Raw genomic sequence first — 23,352 nt, forward strand, 5'->3', positions numbered from 1 at the left:
TTAATTTCATTGTTTATTGATACAAAGTCTATATCCAAGTACAAGGACAACATTTTGAAGTGAGGAATTAAAAATATTAATAAACATAGTACATGATATAATAAAAATGATTAGTATTTTAACTATTAACAACACGGAATTGTTACCACATGGTAATAAACTTGTAATTATGCTGACACAATAATACAGTCAACTTTTGTATGCTGCGACAGAAAATGTGTCGTTACATATTTCACGTGTACAATATTTTTTTATAATTTTGCAACAGAGCGTTTATTAACAATATTACTTATTTCGTACATACTATATTTCTTTGTAATTTTGCAACAAAGCGTTTACTAACACATTTTTATAAAATTATTTTATCTTTTTGCTTGTAGATTAAGTTCATACAGTTTGACCACTGATGTTTGGAATACCCTGTATACATATAAGACAAAAAATACAAAATTGAAATTGGTTTTACCAGTCTTATATAGTATGTTTACTGATAACAATAATAAAGATAGTAGACCAGTAACACCATCACAGGAAGATTGTTGCCACAGTGCATGTGATCCTTGTATTTTTGATGTACATAAAAAATTACTCGAAGAATATGAAAGAAAAAAGAAGCAGAATATAAAAATCAACAACAGATCAAATGTATTACATTTATATGCGTACAGAAATTTTGTGGTTTCTGGTATACAGGAAATATCTGAATGTTATATTTTACTTGTTTTGAAATATAATGGTATATAATTTTTTATTTTTAAATACATTATTTATAAAAATTATTTGCAATTGTTTATAGTATTAATAATTATTTACTTCTTTTATAGAAAATAATTATAAAGATTACAGTATATTAATTGATCCAGGACAATATGTTATATTACATTTACATGATGCTGCCAAACCATACACACCAATTTCTTTCACAGATGACTCTATTGAATTCCTAATTAGAATTTATCCAAATGGAAAATTTAGTCAATATCTAGAAAGCATAAAAATAGGTAATACAGTTCGTATTAGAGGACCATATGGAAATTTTAAATATGAAACCAATAGGTATGCGAATTATGAAATTATATATTTTGTTCAGTTATCTTTTTGCTTAATATAAATTTATAACGTATAATTTTTGGTATTAGTAATACAAAATGGATGGTAGAGAAAATATTATTTTAAATATATTGAATGCTTTTCAGTTTTCAAACAATTATTATGTTTAGTATGGGATCTGGGATAACTGCAGTTTATCCTATAGCAAAATCAATTGTTGACAATGAATCAGAAGAGACAAAGGTTCATCTCATTGGAGGATTTAAAAACATACTGCAGATTCCCCTAAAAAAAGAACTACAAACCTTATCAGATTATTGGAACTTCAAGTGTACATTGCACATATCACAATTGCAAAGTAAGTAATTTTTTAAATAAGTTTTTTTCTACTATAAAAACCACATTTTTATATAATTATAAATACTTTCTTGTATTTTATATTTTAGATGTTTGCAATCTCCATGGTATAGATGTAAAATCTGGAAGATTAAATGAGAAATCAATCTTTGAAATACTTCAAGATAAAATAGCTAGTACTACATTAATCTTAATATGTGGTTCTAGTCATTTTAATAGATCTGTTGTACAGTGGGTAAAATGCATGAATTATATACATATACACGTGTTTGAATGAAAATACATGAGTCATAGAAAAGATCATTATGTTATGTAGTTTTTGTAATTTAATTGTATTACCATTTAATGTGACATGATATGCTCTCTTTGCAGTTGGGGCATGAACCATGAATATGATCAAATATAACATGATTTCCAGCAATCGCTTGTAACCACTGAAGATAAAATAAATTTATAAATATTATATGAGATCTGAGCAATTAATTAAAAGTTATCTCTATAATCCTTTTTCATGTATACAAACATACCTGCAATAAACAAGATGTATGGAAATGTTTCCTACATTTTTCATTATTACAAATCTTATCAGGCAGAGTCACACTGTCTAATTTTAGGGAAAAACAAATACAACATTCTTCATCAGCAACAACAACATTGTAATCTTCGACAGCTTCTTTCTTCATTTCCTGTTTAGGAAATATGTCTATATCTAATAACACCATTAAATTATTTATAATATCACAGCTTGGATTCCATTTCTGAAAAAGTATTATGGTACTTATATTACATACTTCAACATATTTTAATGCTATTATTTTACAATATTATTATAATGTAAAACTAGCAATATACTTCAAATATTACACACATATAAATTCTTAGAAACTAGTTCTGTCATTGATTCAACTTCAGTATCACTACCCATAAATTTAATTTCTGGCAAATCCATATGATTCAAAGGATCTATTTTAATGAACATTGATAAAGATGGTGTTAAGTAAATTCGTCGATAAAGATGGCTTGGTTTTGGAGGCAATGGATCTATTACCCAGCAGTTCCTAATCATTTGAAAATAACACATATGTTAAATTAGAAATTGAGGAGAAGATTGAAAATAAATATGTCTATGTTCTTACTGATCAATTTGCTTCAAATTTGACCATGATTTCTCAAGCATTTCTACTTGTAATCTAAGTTTATTTCTGGCTATATTTAATGTTGACAGATTCTTTTCGAAAGGCCCAAGAGAAGGTATTTCAGGTAAATCTGAATAAACAACTGTCCATGGACATGTTCTATGGCTTGTTTTCTGCAATCTTACAGCCACATTGTTCAAAGATAATTCAATTATATTTATCGTATTATTAGCTGATATTTTAATTCCCTATAATAATGTGATTTCAACATTTACAACATTTAATTATTGTCTGAAATTTGGGCACATAAGAATTTATTTAACAGTAATTGTATAAATTTTTCACGTACAGAGGGTATCTGAAGTAAATTTCTTAATTCTGCTAACATTTCAATTACTTGATCATCTACTGCATCATATTCATAATTTTCAATAACATGACTAGAGTTGATGAAACTACTCTGTTTGGAAAATATTGTTACATAAATGATATATAAATAAGATATAAATAGTTGTTACAAATAACTATACACTCACGATTAGCAATTGTAATTGTTTTAGAAATGTTGATACTTTAGTGACATTATGCATTAAATCTTTCACTTTTTCATTAAATCCTTCACTTCGTATAAATGCAATTTCTTTACCAAAATTAATTTCTGCATTAGATAGTAATGGATAATTATGCACAATTAATTTTAGCCTAATTCGCATATTTCGTCCTGAAATGCATGGAACTTCTAAAAATCCTTTCCATGTCATTGGTCTTTTAGAAATTAATATCATTTCTGGATGCCATTGAATCATAGATTTATAATCGTTGTTAATCATTATGATAAATTTATTACTTTTTATTCTTCTTGTCTATATAAATTATAAGATATAACATTGTATATGACATCTACCGCCTTCACAAAAGTATATTATATCACAAACAAAATGCAAATAGATCTGATATCTAATGCACTTTTATATTATGTGATGTAACAATCTTATACTCCACCCAAGTTGAGTCAACAAACATAAACAAAGTCACAAGAACAAAGTATAGTACAACTTATAATATTCTAATTTAGCGGTCAATGCTCAATTGTGTTAAAATCTATAACTGGAAGTTAAACTAAACAGTAAGCCTATATAGTGAAACTCGAATGTCACTAGTCGATAACCAATAGTTGTAGCCGTAGCAATGAAATTATGTTTATGTTACTATCTTATCTCATTAGACAGAACTATAGATCAATCATAAAATTAGTTTTATTTTGATTTATTGCATGAATTTATTAGTTTAATACATATTAGTTTAATATATCAAAATTAAGTTGAATTTATCTTTATAAATAGTTTGTAATATAATTGTAATTTCAAGAATTGTTTCGTATAATTTATATTATCTTTTATATCACATTATTGAACTTTCAAATATAAGTTTTTAGACATTGTAATATTGTAAACTTATACTTATGCATGTTGTATTTACGATTCGTAATTTGTAATATATCAAATGAAAATTTTAGTAACCTTGAAGATTTAATAAGTTGGCAATACTCATAGTAAGCACATCATGTATATATATTGTGTATACGTACTACGTATGCACATTTTAAGTTTCCCATACGTAAGTACGTAAACATCATTTGTCATTATAGCTAGTAAACATTCCATTTAGTTTAAAATAAAATTATATTTCATGTAATTGTTTAAAGACAGTGAAAATGTAATTATAGTGTATCGTAACATAAACAAAGTCAATTATGTTATAAACACGTATTCGCGATATCATGTACTTCTGCAACATTCCTTTCATTGTAGGTTATGAGTCATAGCTTATATTTTACGGAATTTACTGTCTACTTTCCGTAAAAGAATCATTCTGTCATTGCTAACTAAAAATGTTGAATACAATAAAAATATCAATGAAGACAGAAAATACAGAAAAAAGGTGACATTGAAAAAATTAAAAAGAAAAGTATACATATTGATATTATAGTTCATACAATATTCATAATTGTCGTAACACAATAAGGATCACAGTGTAGTTAAGAGAAACATTGTGAAATTTTCATTGTTGTATTATATATATTGAAATAATTATGTATTATTAATACTAAATTTTTGTGGGAGTGATTAATTTTATAAACAGAAGTAACTTTGAAAGAACACAATACTATCTTTAATTGTGACCAAAGTATTAATATATGACTAAAGATATTATCTATATAATTTTAAATGATATAAATAAAAAGTATTTTGTTGATTTGAAAAAAGAGAAAAATTGAAGATAAAAGATACAAAATACTTAAAGTAATAATTTTATATAATAAACTTCAAGATATTTTTAATGCCTATAATAAGTTAATTATATTAAAAGCTATTGATAATAGTGAAGAAAATATATTTTAACAAGTATGACCAGCCCATTAAGAGATCAACCATGGGGTTTGCAAGTTATTGAAAATGCATTTGTGAAATGCTGCGCTCATAGTCGTGTCAATCGAATGACATGGCATCAAGGCGTTATTTTAGCACTCACATATTTAGCATATACCTGTTACCATATGACACGAAAGCCCATGTCCGTTGTAAAAAATGTGTTGAGTTTCAACTGTAGCACTTTATCACCACCTCCAGACTTTGTAATTAACAGTAGTAATCAAGATACTTGGTGTGATTGGGCTCCATTTGGTAAGTATAATATTAGCATAACTTCCCAATTTAAAGTGATTTAGACATGTATAGCTTATATCTTTTATTTTAAATAGATACTGCAGATGCTCCAGCATTACTGGGCATTTTGGACTCTGCATTCCTGTTTGCATATGCAGCTGCCATGTTCCTCAGGTGACATATTGAAGTGAGCTTATTTATGAGATCGGAGATCATAAAGATTATTTTGATAGTAATTTTACATTTTTATGTGCAGTGGTTTCATAGCAGAAAGAGCAAATCTACGATATTTTCTTGCATTTGGGATGCTTGCATCTGGTATATCTTGTTATCTCTTTGGTATTGCTAAGCCATACAATATTCATAGTTTATGGTATTTTGTTCTGGTTCAAGTAAGTGTATGGAAATGATTCATTACTTGTATAAATTTATTTTAGATAATCATAAATTATTATCATATCTAGGCCATTGGTGGTGTCTTTCAAACATCAGGTTGGCCAGGTGTAGTTACAGTTGTAGGAAATTGGTTTGGAAAAGCAAAAAGAGGATTGATCTTTGGAATATGGAATTCTCATACATCATTAGGCAATATTTTGGGCAGTTTAATAGCTGCCAAATTTGTGGAATCTAATTGGGGTCTAAGTTTCATGGTACCTGGAATAATAATGGGCTTAACAGGATTCATAATATTTTTATTCCTAGTACCAAATCCTACAGACATAGGATGTGTACCACCTGCCCCACTTAGATATAGGAAATTTGAGGCTGCCCATAGTTCAGATGAAGGAAATAGTGCAGATGAATATGGAAATGTACACAATGTAAGTTAAATATATTCTTTAGTGAAGTTTCTATTTACTTTTTAGCATGTTGTGCACTACTAATAGCATTGTGTAATTATTATTGTCTGTGCTAGCACTGGAATGCAAACATCAAACTTTTTTGAATATTTCATGTATTAATATCATATGTTATAAAATAATTAGCAAATAATATTAGTATTTCACTTTCTTTTATTTTAATAGTTGAATATGTAGATGTTTGATAATGCTTTTTATTCAAATAGTCATTAATTATTTAATCTCATAACATTGAGTAAAAATTTAATTAGTTATCCATTAGATTTTTGTGTTTATATCTGTTTTATATTTACATATATTTGTTTTGTACATATTGTATGCTCACTAAAAATGACTCATTTACTGTACTTAGCGTCTCACTTATCGTTGTGCCTACCGCGAACAAGTCGATATTAATGTAAGTGCATGCTTCATTTTTTTATGTAATTAATGTTATACTTCATATAACTACATTAACACAAGTAGCATTTCAGTGTTTGTAGTATTTTAATATTTAGATTATTTCTTTGGTATTTTTTTTATAATATATTTAAATTTTGCATGTATATACTCTATCAATATTTTTCTTATATTTCTTTGAATATTTATAAAAAGCTTATTTTGTAAGGACATTGAAAATGGACGATCTGAAACTAGTCCAATATTACCAAGGCATAGACACATACAAGAGAATCATAGAGGAAATGCAATTGGATTCATAGAAGCTATGATGATACCTGGAGTCATAGAATATTCTCTCTCTTTATTTTTTGCAAAACTTGTAAGCTATACATTCCTATATTGGTTACCATTGTATATTGCAGCTTCCAGTGAGTATTCTTTAAATTATAATTAAAAATTGTATATATTATACTAAAATATTATGTAACTATTTTTGTTCATTTTTAGCTACTTACAGCACAACATTAAGTGCAGATCTTTCTACTTTATTTGATGTTGGTGGCATAATGGGTGCAATAGCAGCTGGTGTTTTGTCTGATTATACTGGAAAAAGTGCTCTAACATGTGCAGTCATGCTTGGATTTGCAGTTCCAGTGGTATATAACTTTTTTAAATTAAAAATTTATAAATAACTTATATAAATAACGTAAAATGTTAATAATTTGTAGCAACTTAAGATTTAAATATCATTATTAGATTAATAATTATTTATTTCTATAGAGTATAATTTTTTGTAATTCACTATATAGTTATTCCTATATGACTACATTGGGAGTACTGGTTGGGCAATCAACATAGTATTGTTACTAATAGCTGGTTTATTAGTAAATGGACCATACGCATTGATAACAACTGCAGTATCTGCTGAACTAGGAACCCATCCCAGTTTGGGAAACAATTCTAAAGCTTTAGCAACAGTTACTGCAATTATCGATGGTACAGGCAGTATTGGAGCTGCTGTAGGTCCACTGTTAGCAGGAGTGGTAGCTCGTTGGACTGGTTGGCATAATGTGTTTTATATGCTCATGGTTGCTGACATGTTGGCATTATTGGTAATTTTACTCAACATCAAATATCTAAGAAATAACCCATATTCCAATTTTGTAATGTAACATATACTGTTTTAGCTTTTATCAAGGTTAGTTTACAGAGATATACAACTATATAGACGACGGCGGAGGGCCATTTAATTTTATTCTCATACATTATGTAAAAGATAATGGATGTACGTAAATAAACAAATTCTTCAAATATGTATTTGTATTTTAACTTTTTTATAAATGATAAAATGTATAAAATATTGCACTTTATGTTCAATCATGTCAAATTATATATGTCTAAAATGTATGTATTATTAAGTTCTAGAAATAGTTAACACCAGTGCACCTGAATAAACAGTATATTTTTACAACTTAGACTATTAAAACTTGTTATTTAATAAAATGCCAAGAAGAAAGAAACAATTTTATTTCACAAATTAAAAATATAATAAGTCACTCATAAACAATTAAATAAAAATAAGTATCTCTTAACATCAAGGAATGCCTGTTGGAATTATGTAACTAATAGAATCTGCAAATTCACCCCATGCTGCTCTTTGTGTTTGAAATGTAACGATCCATGCTAAAAGAGCAGCTGACCATATAGTTGCTCCAATTGCAGAAAATATTACATCTGAAAATTAATATGAACAAAATATATGTTATACATTAGACAGTGGTGTTATAAAAAATATGACCTACATCTCTTAATTTGTTTTTGTTCCTCGTAATGTGGTTCAACAAAAGCTTCTTTTGCAAACCAAATAGCATTCACAGCCCAAAGGAACGGTAGAAAAACAAATCCAGCTACAAAATACAACAAAATATTTACATATATCTATATAAACGAAACAGTGCAATTAAACATATGTAACTTACCCCTAAAATACCACTTACAAAGATACAATTTTTTGTCATTTGGTATTTTTGACAAATCCATCGTATCAACAATCTGAAAATTATAACCTATATCTTTGTTACATCAGATACACAAATGTGGAACGCAACGTTATTTTAATTCATCTGCATATATCTCAAAAAATTGTTCGAAGTGTTAATAAGAACGAGAAGATCTGCGAAAAAATGCAATAAAAAACGCATTCGTTACATGTCAAACTAAAATTTAAGATTTTCTTTCAAGTGGAAATGTTACTACATTTTCTCGATAGATGGAGCAGTTAAAATAGTTAAAAAAAAAAAAAAGAAAGATGGAAAGACGTATCTTAATTGTTCTCATAAGAAATGTACTGAACAAAAATATACCGTGGAAAATGTTTCAAAAATACATACACTATCGTTAAACGTTATTACGCGATTGTTATATACAATTAATTATACGCGAAACTCATATTTTATGCGGAGAATTAAAGTGAAGACTTGAAATAGAGAGATTCGCTTTAGACGACTTCACGAAGTTTTGAATGAGCACCATTTTCTTAATCGCAATGGTGGGAGCAGGTCACGTGATCAGTTAACTTGGTGTTCCGCTTGTCGCGCGAGTAACTGTGGCCAGCCATTTTGATTAGTAACATGGCGTCAGCAGAGATTAATATGGCGTCCTCGGACATAATAACTGAAGTGGAGATTCAACCAGATATCCAAGAGGTTGAAATAGAAACGATACCGGTGGAAATACCGTGTGAGACTGTGGAAACTACGATCGAGGGTGAAGATGGTCAGCCGATGATAGCCCTTCAAACACTTCCAGAGCCAGGACGCGAAGAAATCATACTACAGACGCAAGAGGAAATCGTTGGTAGTGATCCACTAAGCGTATATGATCAGATTCCGGTCCCGGAGAGCGATATTTATGTTGAATCAAGCCCTGGCCCATCGAAGAAAGGTCCTAAGAAGACCAAGAAAAGCGGTTCGTCGAAATTCAGATCGTCCGATCATACGATTTTTGGGGAAATGGGTTCGGAGACGAAGGCTAGAAAGTGGGAGCAGAAGCAAGTGCAAATCAAGACGCTTGAAGGTGAATTCTCAGTGACGATGTGGGCATCGGGTACCGACGACGGTAGGTTTCTCATTATTTATTTTTCCTAACCTTTTCGATAATTCGGATGAAACACTGACCGAATAGATAAATTCGCTAGAGAAAAACTTTTGTAACGAGTGTATCTCCACATACATTGTTTCATACGCACTTCCGGTGGTCTCGAATCAATACCGTGCTTTTCACACGGGTTTACCAAAGAAATTAGTCGGGTCCTTTGAGTCTTTATTATCGATGAATTCGTTGACAGTTTACGTTGTTTGTTTTGATCGAGGGAACGCCATTATGCTACCAGGGGGCAGCCATATTTTGAAAATGGCTTCTTTTACGTGGATCTGTCCTGTTGAATGATAATGGCGGAGCTGTACTTACAGCAGAATCGACAAAGCTCTACTCTCTTATGTTATCTTTGTTTTTTTATATGCAGATTATTACCTAATTTTTTACCATTTTTTCATCATTATATTAGTTTAATTAAATTCTTATTTAAATAAACACGTAATTTATTGTTTTTATACATAAAATATTACCTAGAAAAGATAAATTGATCCTTCCAAGTATGAAACATTCGGTCTTCTTACGTCATTTCATATTATATACCTACATTTCTTCTTAAACGTTTGCAATTATTGAATCAATTTAAAAGATTCAAATATATTTTTATTTCCCTTCATTAAGATTATATGTTGCCAAATAAAAATAAATAAAAAGGTATGAAAAGAATTATAAAGCAGACCAACAAATATGCAAATTATGTTTTTATCATACCTGAGTATTATATAAATCGATTCATATTTAATATGTCTTAAAATAACTATATATATTATAAGAAAGAAATTAAGAATTTTTTAGTAAAAATCTATTTTTGCTTTTAATGTATTATGGGTTATATTAATATTAAATATACCCTTTATTATACCTATGCAAGGAAGAAGGATCTCAAATGTATATATATAGGTAATTTAGGTAATTTTGTATATGGAAATTCATGAATTTTAATTTTCTAAAATGTATGATTTGTATAAAACTTAAATTACTTGTTAACATATAATATTTGAATGTATACGAGTTTTTAAACAGAGAAAAAGAAAAGAGAGGACTTATTTTATATGAAAAATATAAATAAAGATATTGATAACATATTATGTAATCTTGCCTTTAAATATTTAGCATTTTCAGTTGAAACGGTTTGTGTAAAACATTTGTCTATTTTTAAAGTTTATTCTGCTATTATACACAAATAAAAATACGTGATTTAAATAATAAAAAATAAATATAGTAGCTTTTGTTTGGGACTGCTTGTTGTTGTTAAAGGGAGTGTCCTATTAGCTCCTCACCTGGTGGATGTTCCAGATGAAGGCTCTAATCCAGAGCCTGATCCAGACTACACAGAATACATGACTGGTAAATCCAATGCCAAATTCAATCACTCTGGAAGCTCCATTTCCGATGGAATGCCAGGTCTTGACCTTTCGGATCCAAAGCAATTGGCAGAATTTGCTAGGCCTGGTCATAAATTGAAAGTACGCAAACCACCTGTTCTAGATGGTGTAGAGCGCACTATAGCCTGTCCACATAAAGGATGCACAAAAATGTTCAGAGATAATAGTGCAATGCGTAAACATTTACATACCCATGGACCAAGAGTGCATGTATGCGCAGAATGTGGGAAAGCTTTTGTTGAAAGTTCCAAATTGAAAAGGCACCAGTTGGTTCATACAGGAGAAAAACCTTTCCAATGTACATTTGAAGGATGTGGTAAAAGGTTTAGCCTGGATTTCAATCTTCGCACTCATGTTAGAATTCATACAGGAGACAGACCTTATGTTTGCCCATTTGATGGATGTAGCAAAAAATTTGCACAATCAACGAATTTAAAGTCACATATATTAACACATGCAAAGGCTAAGTAAGTAAACAATCTTTTTTTTATTTTTGATATATTTTTATTTCTTTTTTTTTTAAGTAAAGAATTATTACTTAGTAACATGGAATATTTGACATTTGTAGGTCACGTAATGCTATTGGCAGAGGAGTACAACAAATTCAACTTCAACAACCTCAATTTGTACAAGTTGAAGTTGCAGATGTGGATAATCAACAATTCATTGTTTATGCTGATTAGCCCCCCTAACAATGATCTCATATCTTATAAACCTATAAATGGAATATCGTAATCATTAATTAGTAACGTAAACAGTGTAAATATTTTCATGATATAAGTGATGAGGGCAGGACGTAACTAAAGCTGTTAGTTATCTTAAGAGAAGAAATTAATTAATCAATTTATACCTCTGTGCTTAGACGCAAAGTAAATAGATATCACAAGCACTATACTACTATAAAAAATAAAATAATATTACACTGAAGAAGGTAGTGTATCTTCTGAGACATATAAAGTAGAATATTGCGCACTGCTCAATCTTATGTCTCGAGTCACACTAAATGATACCTAGTGCGCTCTCATAATACAACTGTATATATTTATACTTAAAGTAAAATATTGTATACAGTATATTTTGGAGAAATTCTGATGAGAATAAACAACAAAATACGTCTTTTCCGTCGGACTCAATTGTACCACTTTAATATACTTTTTACATTACATTGTAATTGTTAATAGTTACTGGAGGAAGGAAACATAAATGCGTCTACTGTGTATTATACCTTGATGTTCACAAAATATGATACACTTATTCATGTAAAATTATTTAGATGTTTTTAAGTATTGTCTAAAATTAACTGGACTCTGAAAGCATTGTAAGATCAAATGGATGAGTGTTTAATATTGACGGCATTTAAAATCTCCCCGATTAATTCGAAAGATGATTCACATAATATATTTTATCCGTGATATTCACGAGTACATGTACATCAATGCAATGACGTTACGAAGTTGTTAAAGAGTTCGTATCATTTCAAAGTAGGAAGCAATAGTTTATAGGTAGAACTATAATATTGATTGTATTAAATGGCGATTGCGTGCATCCATTATATCATTATTCATTAATATTCGCATATCACGATTTTGTACATGTAGCTACGACATTGAAACACAATTCAATCTATATATTATTTCTAGAAGTATTTATACGAAAAATTTGGATAATTTATTTAGTCACATAAAGTATATTCTTTCATTGAATTTTTTTCCAAATATTCACTTTATTTTTTATAATTGCAATCACAAATTTACTACAGTGAAAAAAATTATTTCCAAAAGTATTTCTTAAAAATTCGTTTTCCAAAATATTTTAAACAAATGATTTGTTATAACAATCCTGACTAGAGTCTTGGCTTTTATTTGGTTTGTATATTCTAGCGAGTTTTTGTACTTTTATTCTTGTAATAAAATATTAAAAAGATTGCTAGACATGAGTACAACAGCAATTTGGCCTATTATAAATGAATGTTTATAGAAAGATGTTTAAGAAATATTTATAGAATCTTTTGTGTCTAATGGAAAAGCTAGATATTTGTTTAAAATTTAATCTTATAATATTTTATCAATAAGAATTCTTTATTCATTTTTATATTATGAACATTTAATATAATTCTTTGCATACTGTAATAATTATTGCTTCCTGCTGGAAGTAATGCTAAATATAGTTTGAGGTATATAAAAGTAATTTGTGTTTGAGTATTACTGATGTGCTAGTGTTATGTACTAACATTTTAAGTTAACCAATGTATTTAAAAATAAGGATACGTCATTTTTTATTTTTTATTTTTATTATGACACATGCAAAATTTTTTTCATGCTGTGATAATTTTATACAGTTATGGCGTTTATATATAAAGATTCAATGATCATTGGAAATTAATATATATATATATATACATATAATATTATATATATATATATATATATTCATTTTACAATCAAGAAAAGTATATCTATTTTACAAATTCAAATTATAAAAAATTATTGAATGTCAATTTTTGTTACGGGATAATTTCCACTATCATAAATTTTAGAATTATGTATTAGGTAATTATATATCATTTAATCTTTTGACCATACCTTTAAAGTACTTATGTATATATCAAACTTTGTTTTAAGAGAAGTATATTTCCATATCTACTTTCTTGAATTTATTGTTTAAAAGAATTCAATGTTTTAAAAATGAAATACATATTTGACAGATGTTTATGAACGAAAATTTAGAAACATCTTAACAAACACATTATTTTTGACAAAACGGTCGTAAGAGAAATAAGTAAATTTAAATCATTTTATTATCAAGGATTATTACAATTGAAAAATAACATAATTAATACCTTCCAGACCGTCCATCTCTACCTTTATCATCTCTACCTTTTCGGCGATCTTTGGATCTGGATCTTCTGTCACGAGACCGTGATCTTCGCTTACGATCACGGCCACGGGATCGCGATCGTGATCTTGATCGTCCTTTACCACCCTTTTTTCTACTATATAAGTAACGTCGTAATTCTCGTGAAATAGGTTTCAAATGCATGAAATTACAAAATCCTGAACGTGTGCATTCTCTGCAAGAACGTCGAATTTTTTTTTTTGTAACAAGTATTTTATATACTTAGAAATGAAAAAAATGTCAAAAAAATTAAATTTGTATAATTCCTCAGATTCACTTTCTATTATTTAATAGTAATTACATACCCCATTTCATATTGACGACAGCAGGCTTCTCTAAAATCAGTGACTGGAGAAAGTTCTGCATAAACTGGTCTTCCACCAAACCATCTATTATTCAAGTCATTTACAGCCCTTTCTGCATCTTCTTCTCTTCGGAATTTAATGTAAACATTCCCAACTAAGTGATCCCCAAGATTATCGCACACATTCATTTCTTCTATTTCCCCATATTTATCTTCACATTCAACAAAGACATCTTCAAAAAAATTGTCATAATGTTCTTGCATTTCTTCATCAGAGACATTTGCCACCACTACAAAATAATGTTTATTAATTATGATTGTAGAAATTACTATCTTCAATACTGAATAATGACATAAATTTAATCTATAATATACTTACGATGAGATCCATCTGCACTTTTTGCTGAATTTTGAGGATTTACATAAAGGTTTTGCAACAAACATGTCTAAAACAGTTAATTACTTGAATTTTTCGCTATATATTTATATATTATATATTGTTATTGATATATTATTGCTTTGTTATATATTGTATATTTTTATATATTTTTTGTTAGTTATTTACTTGAAATGATATGTATGAATAATTGTATTTATATGCTTTATGTAAATGTATTTATTACTGAGAAACTTAAATTAAAAACGAAATTCTCTATATAAAAAGATACATAAAGCAATATAACACTACTTAGTAATGTTAAGAAGAGTTTGAAAGAAATTAAAGGTTAATTAAGATATTTTTACCTGACTAAAAGTTGGCTTGTTATGAATTCGAGAACATCTATCTCCATGTCGGCAGGCACCGATTTTGAAATAAAATGAACAATTTACTCTAAAAATAAAGGACAATAATATCGTTGATTTTAGTTTGGAGAATGCTATTCAGCATAAACTTAAAGATCCAACTTACTTGTCTTTCTCTGTACCAAAAATTGATGCTAGATACTCTGCCATTCTTTGTCGTCTGTTAGTATTTCTAAACGGTAAGACTCAATGTTTTGTGAAACATGCAAGAACTTAGCTTGTCACAACATATACAACGTTTGCCTGTAGCTCTGATCCAAAATGGCGGTATCATAAAAGAATTGCTTAATAGGTTTGTCAGTAATTGTACACGATTTCAAATTTTATCTCTAGAGGACTCGCAGGCTTTGCATACTGAAGTATGAGCATAGATTAGATACAGAATAGACTTGATATGCAATACTTTTTCGTGTCCCACGTTTTGTGACATTATCGATTAAGCATAGTAGTGGCAGAGAGAAAATCTCTCTGATAGTTGTTTGAATTAAAACTAAATTTTCGTGTGACTAGTAATGAGAATCATACTCAACAGTTATCCTTATTCCAGAAAATTATATACTACGAATAATTACATAGTAATTAATATAATTATATAGTAAGCTATGATCATAGTCACAGAGCAAATAAAAATGATGAAATTTTCTGGGGTTTTAACTAGATTGAGTTTAAATTTAGTTCTAAGGTAAAATTATTTATATTTATTTTACATTCACATTATTTATAGTTGTTTGCGACACTTTTTTTGTGATATTTTGTTTGTTTAAATAGCTATTTTTAACATATTAAAGTTTAAACAATATCAGAGATACTGACCAAATTTCTCATTATTACTAGACGTTACATGCCAGTGTCGCCATAAGTTAACCGACGTATTATAGGAAAGCAGCGCGAAGTTCATCAAATCAAATGTATGAGAGACTAAAATAATAGTGTAATACAACAATGCATTACTATGTACACAATATATAGTACGACATAAATAATAATACAATACGAACTACTTAAAATTAAAAAAAGTTAATTAGAGGAAAGTAGTATTCGTGAAATAAGTATGTAATATAAGTATTTAATATAAAAGAGATGGAAGTAATCAATGAAATTCATAAAAAGGGAAAGGGAACTTCAAAATATTTGCCAACATTTTCGTCGTTTGCAATCGAAGTTAAGAATTAATGCGAATTATTTTACATGCTTTAAAAATAGTTAAAAGTGACGTTTTTATCGTAAACTCAGTCCTTTTGATTCGACCCCTGTTCAGCATATTGCAGACCGCAATCACCATAAAAGCAAAAATACTTACGTATGTTTACTTAGAAAAACTGAATATCTTAGCATTTAATAATTTATAAAAAATATTTTTCTGGGAAAATAAATAAATTTTTTAAATCTAAAGGTCTTTTTATTTATACAGTGCGGGAATTTAACGTTTTCCTCCGACACGGGGAGCTGCTTTTTGTGTTATTTTTGCAGCTTTATGTTTTGGTTGCACTTTTGCCTTAGCAGGTACAACTGCTTTCTTCGTTGCTTTTGCAGCTTTCTTTTGTTCCTTTGCAGCTCTGAAATAAAAAATACAATGTATACATATTTTAAGAAATACAAGTAGCAAAATATGTACCTAGTATAAGAATTGTATGAACCCGCAAAAGCCAGACAGTGTGAAGTATATTACAATTCTGGGTGAAGCAATTCATTTATTCTAAGACATTCTGAAATCTAACATGATATGAGATATCACGTTAAAGGAACAGATGTCTATAATATCAAATTTTGTGATATAAATTGGAACAGATACATGTTTGGTTATATCTGAACAACACTTACTTAATTGCTTGTTCCCTCTGTGCTTTACGAATTTCTGGTTTCATATTACGTTTCGCTAAAATATCTGTAAGAGATGCTCCAACAATAGCACGTTGGAATTTTTGAGTACGCCTTGTCCTTTTTTTCGCTTGTTCTTCTTCTTGCCCCTTTTTATGCTTCCGTCTATAATATTAAGTTATATATTTTATAATTGCTCCTCACCTTCCATAATGTATAAAATATTAAATACTAAAAATAAATATACCTGTATAATACAGTCCATGTAACTTTCCTTGGATTACGTCTCATTAAATGTGCAGATTCACATTTTGAATTTAAAAATGTGAACGTCTGAAAAAATATAGAGGTTATGGTTGTCAAAGATATAATCAAAACAAGGAGCTAATATTACTTAATTATAAAGAGAGTATAATAAAAATGTAATAATATGAGAACCAGCATATACAAATCAGCTATATAAAATTTATTTTACGTACTTTTCCATCCACTTTTACCATGGTTTTACCATGGCCGGGATATATTTTATATCCGCTATATGCGCAAAGACCGATCCTGAAAAGATTGACACCATATTTATTACAAATATCTTCATCTTACGATTCCTCGAATATGTTACACTAATTTTTAATGATTACGTTTAATTTTTCAGATATGCCTCTTAAAAAAATTTACTTACTTCATGTTGAATTATGACGAGAAGACAGATTTAGCAAAAATGGCCGACTTCTTGTCAATACAATATGGTGGAATACGCATTAAGTGCTGCCAATATTTAAAAACCAACTTCTAAATTAATTTAGTCTTGATATTCGCTTAGGAAAACTGTTCGATCGTCATTGATGTCTAATCGCGAAAAATCAGCTTGGAAGATTAATAGAGTATTCATTCTTACGAGACAGACAGAGATGAATAGAGTGTGTCTGCCTCTTTCTGAGATATTCATAACATGTTACACGTATGCAAAATAGGAACTTATGTGTCTTCTATGTTGATTTTTTACAACTAGTTACTTCCCAATTTTCGGACGATTTTCACTAGATTTCGTGATATGAACATGAGACCTGTTTGTATAATTGTGATTTAATCAAATTAATTAGAAATTGAAAATATTAAACGATACAAAAATATTGATGAATGGATTAATAAATATTTAGCGTAGATTACATTTAATGTACAAATTTTTAACAGAAATCTGCAACAAATTTGTATAATATACGGGATTTTATAAAGGTAAACTGTTAAAAGTACTGAGTGTACTGTCTACGGACTAGTAATTTAATGTATACAATAAAAGTGAAAATAATTTTTATATAACCACGAGTAATATTTTCTCCAATACTGTATGATAATATTCCCTATATTGGCTGAATTTCACTTTATAGAACATAAAATCACTGACTTTTGATAATTTAATTAAAAATATTTATAATTTAGAGTTGTTTTAATTGCAAAATAAAATCACGTACTAAGCAGGTTTATTTTAAGGTTATTGTCTTACTACTGTCAGTCACTTATATCTTTAAAATGAAAGATACAAATATTGTGGGATTTGCCGACCCAGAAGAAATAAACCATAATGATGAAGATGACGAAATTAATAACATTAAGAAGAAAGTATGTAAAAAATCAGGAGGATTTCAATCCATGGCTCTTAGTTTTCCTCTATTGAAGGGGATATTAAGGCGTGGGTACAAAATACCAACACCTATTCAAAGGAAGGTAAGCTGCATGATGTTGGTTAAAATAAATAAATTGTCTTTATGAGTTTAATTACTGATAACTTAGTGCTTTTCTTATTTGTGTATTGTTTGATGTCATAAAATGTATTATATTTTTATAGACAATTCCTTTAGCTTTAGAAGGACGGGATGTAGTGGCAATGGCCAGAACAGGGAGTGGAAAAACAGCTTGTTTTTTAATTCCACTGTTTGAAAAACTTAAAACAAGGCGAGCAAAAGCTGGAGCTAGAGCCTTAATTTTATCACCTACTAGAGAATTGGCATTGCAGACATTAAAGTTCATAAAGGAATTAGGTAAATTTACAGACTTAAAAGCAGCTGTAATTTTGGGAGGTGACAGTATGGAGAATCAATTTAGTGCAATTCATGGAAATCCTGATATATTAGTAGCAACGCCAGGAAGATTTCTACATATCTGTATAGAAATGGACTTACAATTAAATAATATAGAATATGTAGTCTTTGATGAAGCTGATAGGTAAAAATATATATTTCTATATTATATAATTTCCTTTCATTATAAATATAATAAATCCTAATTTATAAATTGTTACAGATTATTTGAAATGGGTTTTGGAGATCAAATTACTGAAATCACAAATAGATTACCAGAATCAAGACAAACATTATTATTTTCTGCAACATTACCTAAACTTTTAGTAGATTTTGCAAAAGCTGGATTAACTGATCCTGTCTTATTACGTTTAGATGTAGAAAGTAAAATACCAGAACAATTAACACTCTCATTTATAGTATGTCGCCCAGAAGAAAAATTGGCAGTACTATTATGCTTGTTAAAAAATGTTATTAAGAGTGATTCTCAAACAGTAATATTTGCTGCAACTCAACATCATGTTGAATATATTCATCAGGTATGTATATAACACTTACATTTTAGGATTAATATATTATATATATAACGGGCTAGGATTTATATATATATAATGATTGTATTTTATTAATAGATATTAGAAAGAGCTGGAATTTCTAACACGTATATCTATTCTAATTTGGATCCATCAGCACGAAAAATAAATGCAGCTAAATTTCACACTAGTAAAGTCAGAGTTCTAATAGTAACAGATGTTGCCGCTCGAGGTTTAGATATTCCACAATTGGATAACGTAATCAATTTTAATTTCCCTGCAAAGTCGAAGCTCTTTGTACATCGAGTAGGTAAGGAAACAAGTTAGGTTTTAAATTGTATAAAAATTTATATGTCAATAATTATCGTAATAGGTCGTTGTGCACGAGCGGGACGTGCTGGCACTGCATACAATATTATAAGTCCGGACGAATATGCTTATTTGCTAGATTTACACCTTTTTCTTGGACGCCCGTTAAATATTGTACCATCTTTTGGATCTATAGAAAATACAGATGGTATTGTGGGTAAAATGCCACAAGCAATGATAGAAGAAGGACTTGCAGAATTAATAAATTGGCACAGTAGTTCCACAGATCTAGTATGTAGTTTTGATAGATTTGTTCAAAGAATTATTAAAGATATCATATTTACATTCTGTTAAACATATATAGACAAGTATGGAAAAAGTTTGCGATAATGCATATAAACAGTATATTCGATCACGACCTGCACCTTCATCAGAAAGTATTAAAAGAGTAAAGGAATTACATATTAGTGAAGCAGGTGTTATACCAGAATATTCTGATGTTTCTTTAAGTACCACGAACTTATTATCAAAAATAGTCAATTATAGACCTCAAGGAGTATGTATATTCATACAATTTATATCAATTATATGTTATAGTTATATGATATTTAATTATTAAGTATTTGTTATAGACGATATTCGAAATTGGAGCCAAGGCATCATCTATTGATTATCAAGTTATGAAAAAGAAACGTACGTTACATAAAGAAAATATTATAAATTTCCACAGAAAAGCAGATGAGGTAGAAGCTAAAAAAAGTGCAGGAGGTAAATTCGCAGTTTAACAAACTAACGTGAATTTCATTTGTATAGTTTTTATTTAATAATTGATAATGTAGATTTACCGAAAAAAGTGTATCTTCCACCGAGTACAACCGATGAAATTAATGAAGCATTTAATACGGTTGTACTTCCAAAGAAAAGGAATCTCGATGATTTATATAAACCTAAAAAGAAAAAACGATCGGTAATACGAGACGAAAATTTTTTTATTCCATATAATGCTCCAGATAAACATACAGAGGAAGGGTAAGTCTTTAGTAAAATAGTTGTTTTTAGTGCACACTATACTTAGCCATATTTTTACAGTTTAGCAGTTAATTCATTTAATACGGAAGCAGATAAAGTACAAATAGATTTAACTGCTGATAATGAAGAATCTCAACGATTTCAAGCACAGATTAAAAAATGGGATCGTAAAAAGAAAAAAATGGTTACTGTTAATAATGTACGTATTTTACATCATTAAACATTCATATGAAACAAAATATTTCAAGGAAATATATGCTTTTTTAAAGGAACGAAAAGTTAATAAAATACGAACAGAGTCTGGAGTTTGGATACCTGCCAGTTACAAATCAAATCGTTATACGAGTTGGAAAGAAAAAAGCAAAGTCGATGTTACAAATGACGATGACAGCGAAGAAGAACCTTCACAAATGCAGAAGTGTATGTGAAAATAATATTTGAATTAATTATTGTTTAAGCCTAAGTAGATACGTCATGTATATATTTATTTTCTGTGTGTTTCAGTGCAAACAACGGCTAATACACATTGGGCGCGGCACAATCAAAAGTTAAAGGAAAAGATCAAAAGGAATATCGAATTGAAACGTCCAGAACAAATTCTAAAGGCCCGCAAATTGCTTGAACAAAGACGTAAAAGAAACGGCCGAAAAAATCGAAAAGGTCAGAAGAATAGTAGAAGGAAACATTAGCAGATGATTTTTATATCGATATACAATATAAAATATGAATATATTTTATAATATAAATGATTATTTATAATGATGAATTATTTTTGTCGTCTATGTTGTTTATTATCCTTTCCCATACATTTCAACTTTTAACAATTACATATTTATCAATGTAAAAAATTTTGGTTTTTAATAATTCTATATATATTTTTTCAATAACTTCAGAAAATGAAGTAAATGAAACTATGCAAAATTAAAAATAATATTGCGATAGATCGCAGAACGATTATGAAGTATTATACAATTTGTGAAGATTTCCATTGCATCATCGCAATTCCCTTGCATAATTGTTGGTTCTACGTCAGAAGCTTATTACGTGTAGCTGATCGGTGGTTTCTACGAAATAATGGAAACCTCAGAAAGTTGCACGAACTAAGAAAGGCACTTATCTTTATAGTAAAAGTCATCTTAGTGATTAGCCAAAAAAGACGAAGTAAACAAATATCTTAAAATATAAGTACTTTGTATTTTTGTATTTTATTTTAAATAATTTATTAAATCTCCTATAACAAACATGCAATACAATTATTACTAGAAAGGAAGATGTTATTGTACATAGATTATTAAAACTGTTATGGCATTTAATTTTTTAATTTTGTTGATTTACATAATTATTTTATCTTCCACTAAATAGTTATTTACGGAATTCCAATAAAGAAAAATTAGTAATTAATCGTTTAATATTTTACAAATAGAAAAAAAAATATTATTTTTAATTACAATTATTTCTGCATACATGATATTTAGTGCATATTACATATATGTTACATTCGTATCGCATTTCATGTATTAAATATGCAATTCATGTAGAAAAAAATGTTCTTTTATCTTTAGATAAAATATATTACTTTTTCCTCTCAAATTTGTTCATTATTAGACATTAGTGATTTGCGATACTAGATATTGAAGTAAAAAGAGAGAAAGGAAACCACCATACACACCATAGCTCTCTTCGTGAGTCATAGATGACAACTGGTTTAATGTTTGTTGGAATATAAAATGCTGATACTGGAACAGTATGAATCATTTAATGCTGATCATCGTTTATTTATATATATGTATCATCATATCCAAATATACTACGTATATCACTATTATATTTTGTACTGCTTTCTATATATATCGAGCTTTCACCCGATTAAAGTTAGTATAATCAAATGATCAAAGAAAGAAAATAATAATCAGACATGCCTAAACCAATTCGATTTATGAAATATCAGAACGGAATATATTTTCTGGCTGAATCAATTCTTTATTTAAATAGGTGAACAAACGAGTTTAGTTTTTATCGCCTTAAAACATTCTTCGATTGTATAATTGTTATCAGTAGCATATAATATCGTGAGGAATATTTTTTCAATAAATACTCGTTAATCATTGATAAGACTTCAGAAAATACAAGTATATACTTGCATTGTTAGCGTAGAACTTACGTGAAAACAAGAATATTCTGACAATGATTCACTGCAATATTGATCGATGCAAATTATGCAGATAGTTTAGATGTTCAAAACTTGGGGCAAGGTCACGCCTGTCATTCGCACGATCACTTTAAGAATTTACATTTCTCCAAAAGTATCGACTCTCTTTGATCCTCTCCCAATGAATTCGTACAGGGACATTTGTTGAATATGACAGTCGTGGCAAACGTTCTTGATAATAAATTCAGCCTGTTATGTTCCGTGTCAAAATATCCCTGGTCATTGCTATTTTAACGATCGAACGAAAATCGAATTGGAAATCGAATCTCGCGTGATCGATCATCGTGTGATCCTAGATCGAGGTTGAGGTCAAGAATCGAAATATCTTACACCTTTCTTTTATGACGGTATAGATCGTACAAGTGCGGTAGTCAAGAAATCTCATCGA

The 23,352-nt window shown here is 28.8% G+C and overlaps 8 protein-coding genes and 1 non-coding gene across 15 annotated transcripts; 4 read left to right on the plus strand and 5 right to left on the minus strand.

Annotated features, from left to right (window-relative positions):
* Positions 1–113: 113 nt before the first annotated feature.
* On the plus strand, positions 114–1,870 carry LOC139995927 (NADH-cytochrome b5 reductase-like). The gene is made up of 5 exons (XM_072019874.1): positions 114–163; positions 381–736; positions 825–1,056; positions 1,197–1,408; positions 1,497–1,870. The coding sequence occupies exons 1-5, from the start codon at positions 150–152 to the stop codon at positions 1,682–1,684; spliced, it is 1,002 nt and encodes a 333-aa protein (XP_071875975.1). The 5' UTR covers positions 114–149; the 3' UTR covers positions 1,685–1,870.
* On the minus strand, positions 551–3,609 carry Fancl (E3 ubiquitin-protein ligase Fancl). 3 transcript variants are annotated; one of them, XR_011802091.1, is made up of 7 exons: positions 3,080–3,609; positions 2,893–3,003; positions 2,544–2,791; positions 2,276–2,465; positions 1,935–2,165; positions 1,356–1,841; positions 551–982 (listed from the first exon to the last, which is right to left on the minus strand). XR_011802091.1 is itself a non-coding variant. In XM_072019873.1 (7 exons), coding segments are annotated over exons 1-7 (1,170 nt in total). In that variant the 5' UTR covers positions 3,374–3,609; the 3' UTR covers positions 1,063–1,528. The 3 variants fall into 3 exon arrangements, 2 of the variants coding, with proteins under 2 accessions (XP_071875974.1, XP_071875973.1); XM_072019873.1 differs by lacking the exon at positions 551–982 and having other exon boundaries at positions 1,063–1,529; positions 1,747–1,841; XM_072019872.1 differs by lacking the exon at positions 551–982 and having other exon boundaries at positions 1,063–1,841.
* A 533-nt stretch (positions 3,610–4,142) lies between these two features.
* On the plus strand, positions 4,143–7,923 carry Mfs16 (major facilitator superfamily transporter 16). 3 transcript variants are annotated; one of them, XM_072019135.1, is made up of 9 exons: positions 4,143–5,227; positions 5,305–5,383; positions 5,466–5,601; positions 5,674–6,030; positions 6,422–6,466; positions 6,677–6,878; positions 6,958–7,106; positions 7,260–7,562; positions 7,638–7,923. In XM_072019135.1, exons 1-9 carry the CDS (start codon positions 4,951–4,953, stop codon positions 7,698–7,700), a joined length of 1,611 nt encoding a protein of 536 aa, XP_071875236.1. In that variant the 5' UTR covers positions 4,143–4,950; the 3' UTR covers positions 7,701–7,923. The 3 variants fall into 3 exon arrangements, with proteins under 3 accessions (XP_071875236.1, XP_071875237.1, XP_071875238.1); XM_072019137.1 differs by having other exon boundaries at positions 5,085–5,227; positions 5,305–5,396; XM_072019136.1 differs by lacking the exon at positions 6,422–6,466 and having other exon boundaries at positions 4,144–5,227.
* Pen-2 (presenilin enhancer, gamma-secretase subunit) lies at positions 7,892–8,739 on the minus strand. The gene is made up of 3 exons (XM_072019142.1): positions 8,430–8,739; positions 8,253–8,357; positions 7,892–8,184 (listed from the first exon to the last, which is right to left on the minus strand). The coding sequence occupies exons 1-3, from the start codon at positions 8,488–8,490 to the stop codon at positions 8,045–8,047; spliced, it is 306 nt and encodes a 101-aa protein (XP_071875243.1). The 5' UTR covers positions 8,491–8,739; the 3' UTR covers positions 7,892–8,044.
* A 50-nt stretch (positions 8,740–8,789) lies between these two features.
* Positions 8,790–13,175, plus strand: LOC139995540 (uncharacterized). 2 transcript variants are annotated; one of them, XM_072019139.1, is made up of 3 exons: positions 8,790–9,567; positions 10,861–11,455; positions 11,557–13,175. In XM_072019139.1, the coding sequence occupies exons 1-3, from the start codon at positions 9,081–9,083 to the stop codon at positions 11,669–11,671; spliced, it is 1,197 nt and encodes a 398-aa protein (XP_071875240.1). In that variant the 5' UTR covers positions 8,790–9,080; the 3' UTR covers positions 11,672–13,175. The 2 variants fall into 2 exon arrangements, with proteins under 2 accessions (XP_071875240.1, XP_071875241.1); XM_072019140.1 differs by having other exon boundaries at positions 8,793–9,567; positions 10,900–11,455.
* A 592-nt stretch (positions 13,176–13,767) lies between these two features.
* U2af38 (U2 small nuclear riboprotein auxiliary factor 38) lies at positions 13,768–15,328 on the minus strand. Its single transcript, XM_072019141.1, has 5 exons — positions 15,098–15,328; positions 14,932–15,019; positions 14,567–14,633; positions 14,189–14,477; positions 13,768–14,058 (listed from the first exon to the last, which is right to left on the minus strand). The coding sequence occupies exons 1-5, from the start codon at positions 15,139–15,141 to the stop codon at positions 13,821–13,823; spliced, it is 726 nt and encodes a 241-aa protein (XP_071875242.1). The 5' UTR covers positions 15,142–15,328; the 3' UTR covers positions 13,768–13,820.
* A 1,040-nt stretch (positions 15,329–16,368) lies between these two features.
* On the minus strand, positions 16,369–17,541 carry Rpl24 (ribosomal protein L24). Its single transcript, XM_072019163.1, has 5 exons — positions 17,489–17,541; positions 17,289–17,364; positions 17,057–17,142; positions 16,813–16,974; positions 16,369–16,547 (listed from the first exon to the last, which is right to left on the minus strand). Exons 1-5 carry the CDS (start codon positions 17,491–17,493, stop codon positions 16,412–16,414), a joined length of 465 nt encoding a protein of 154 aa, XP_071875264.1. The 5' UTR covers positions 17,494–17,541; the 3' UTR covers positions 16,369–16,411.
* LOC139995978 (small nucleolar RNA SNORA79) lies at positions 16,617–16,745 on the minus strand. Its single transcript, XR_011802103.1, has one exon. It is a non-coding gene; the product is annotated as a small nucleolar RNA SNORA79 (small nucleolar RNA).
* Positions 17,542–17,808: 267 nt separating the features above from the next.
* LOC139995491 (ATP-dependent RNA helicase DDX54) lies at positions 17,809–21,525 on the plus strand. Of its 2 annotated transcripts, none has more exons than XM_072019039.1 (12): positions 17,809–18,042; positions 18,298–18,531; positions 18,653–19,029; positions 19,108–19,423; positions 19,517–19,727; positions 19,791–20,017; positions 20,091–20,282; positions 20,359–20,494; positions 20,566–20,755; positions 20,816–20,954; positions 21,025–21,175; positions 21,260–21,525. In XM_072019039.1, the coding sequence occupies exons 2-12, from the start codon at positions 18,337–18,339 to the stop codon at positions 21,442–21,444; spliced, it is 2,319 nt and encodes a 772-aa protein (XP_071875140.1). In that variant the 5' UTR covers positions 17,809–18,042; positions 18,298–18,336; the 3' UTR covers positions 21,445–21,525. The 2 variants fall into 2 exon arrangements, with proteins under 2 accessions (XP_071875140.1, XP_071875141.1); XM_072019040.1 differs by lacking the exon at positions 17,809–18,042 and adding an exon at positions 18,117–18,132.
* Positions 21,526–23,352: the final 1,827 nt, after the last annotated feature.

The sequence above is a fragment of the Bombus fervidus genome, chromosome 16 (assembly GCF_041682495.2).
Source record: "Bombus fervidus isolate BK054 chromosome 16, iyBomFerv1, whole genome shotgun sequence".
In the NCBI taxonomy this organism is placed as follows: Eukaryota; Metazoa; Arthropoda; class Insecta; order Hymenoptera; family Apidae; genus Bombus; species Bombus fervidus.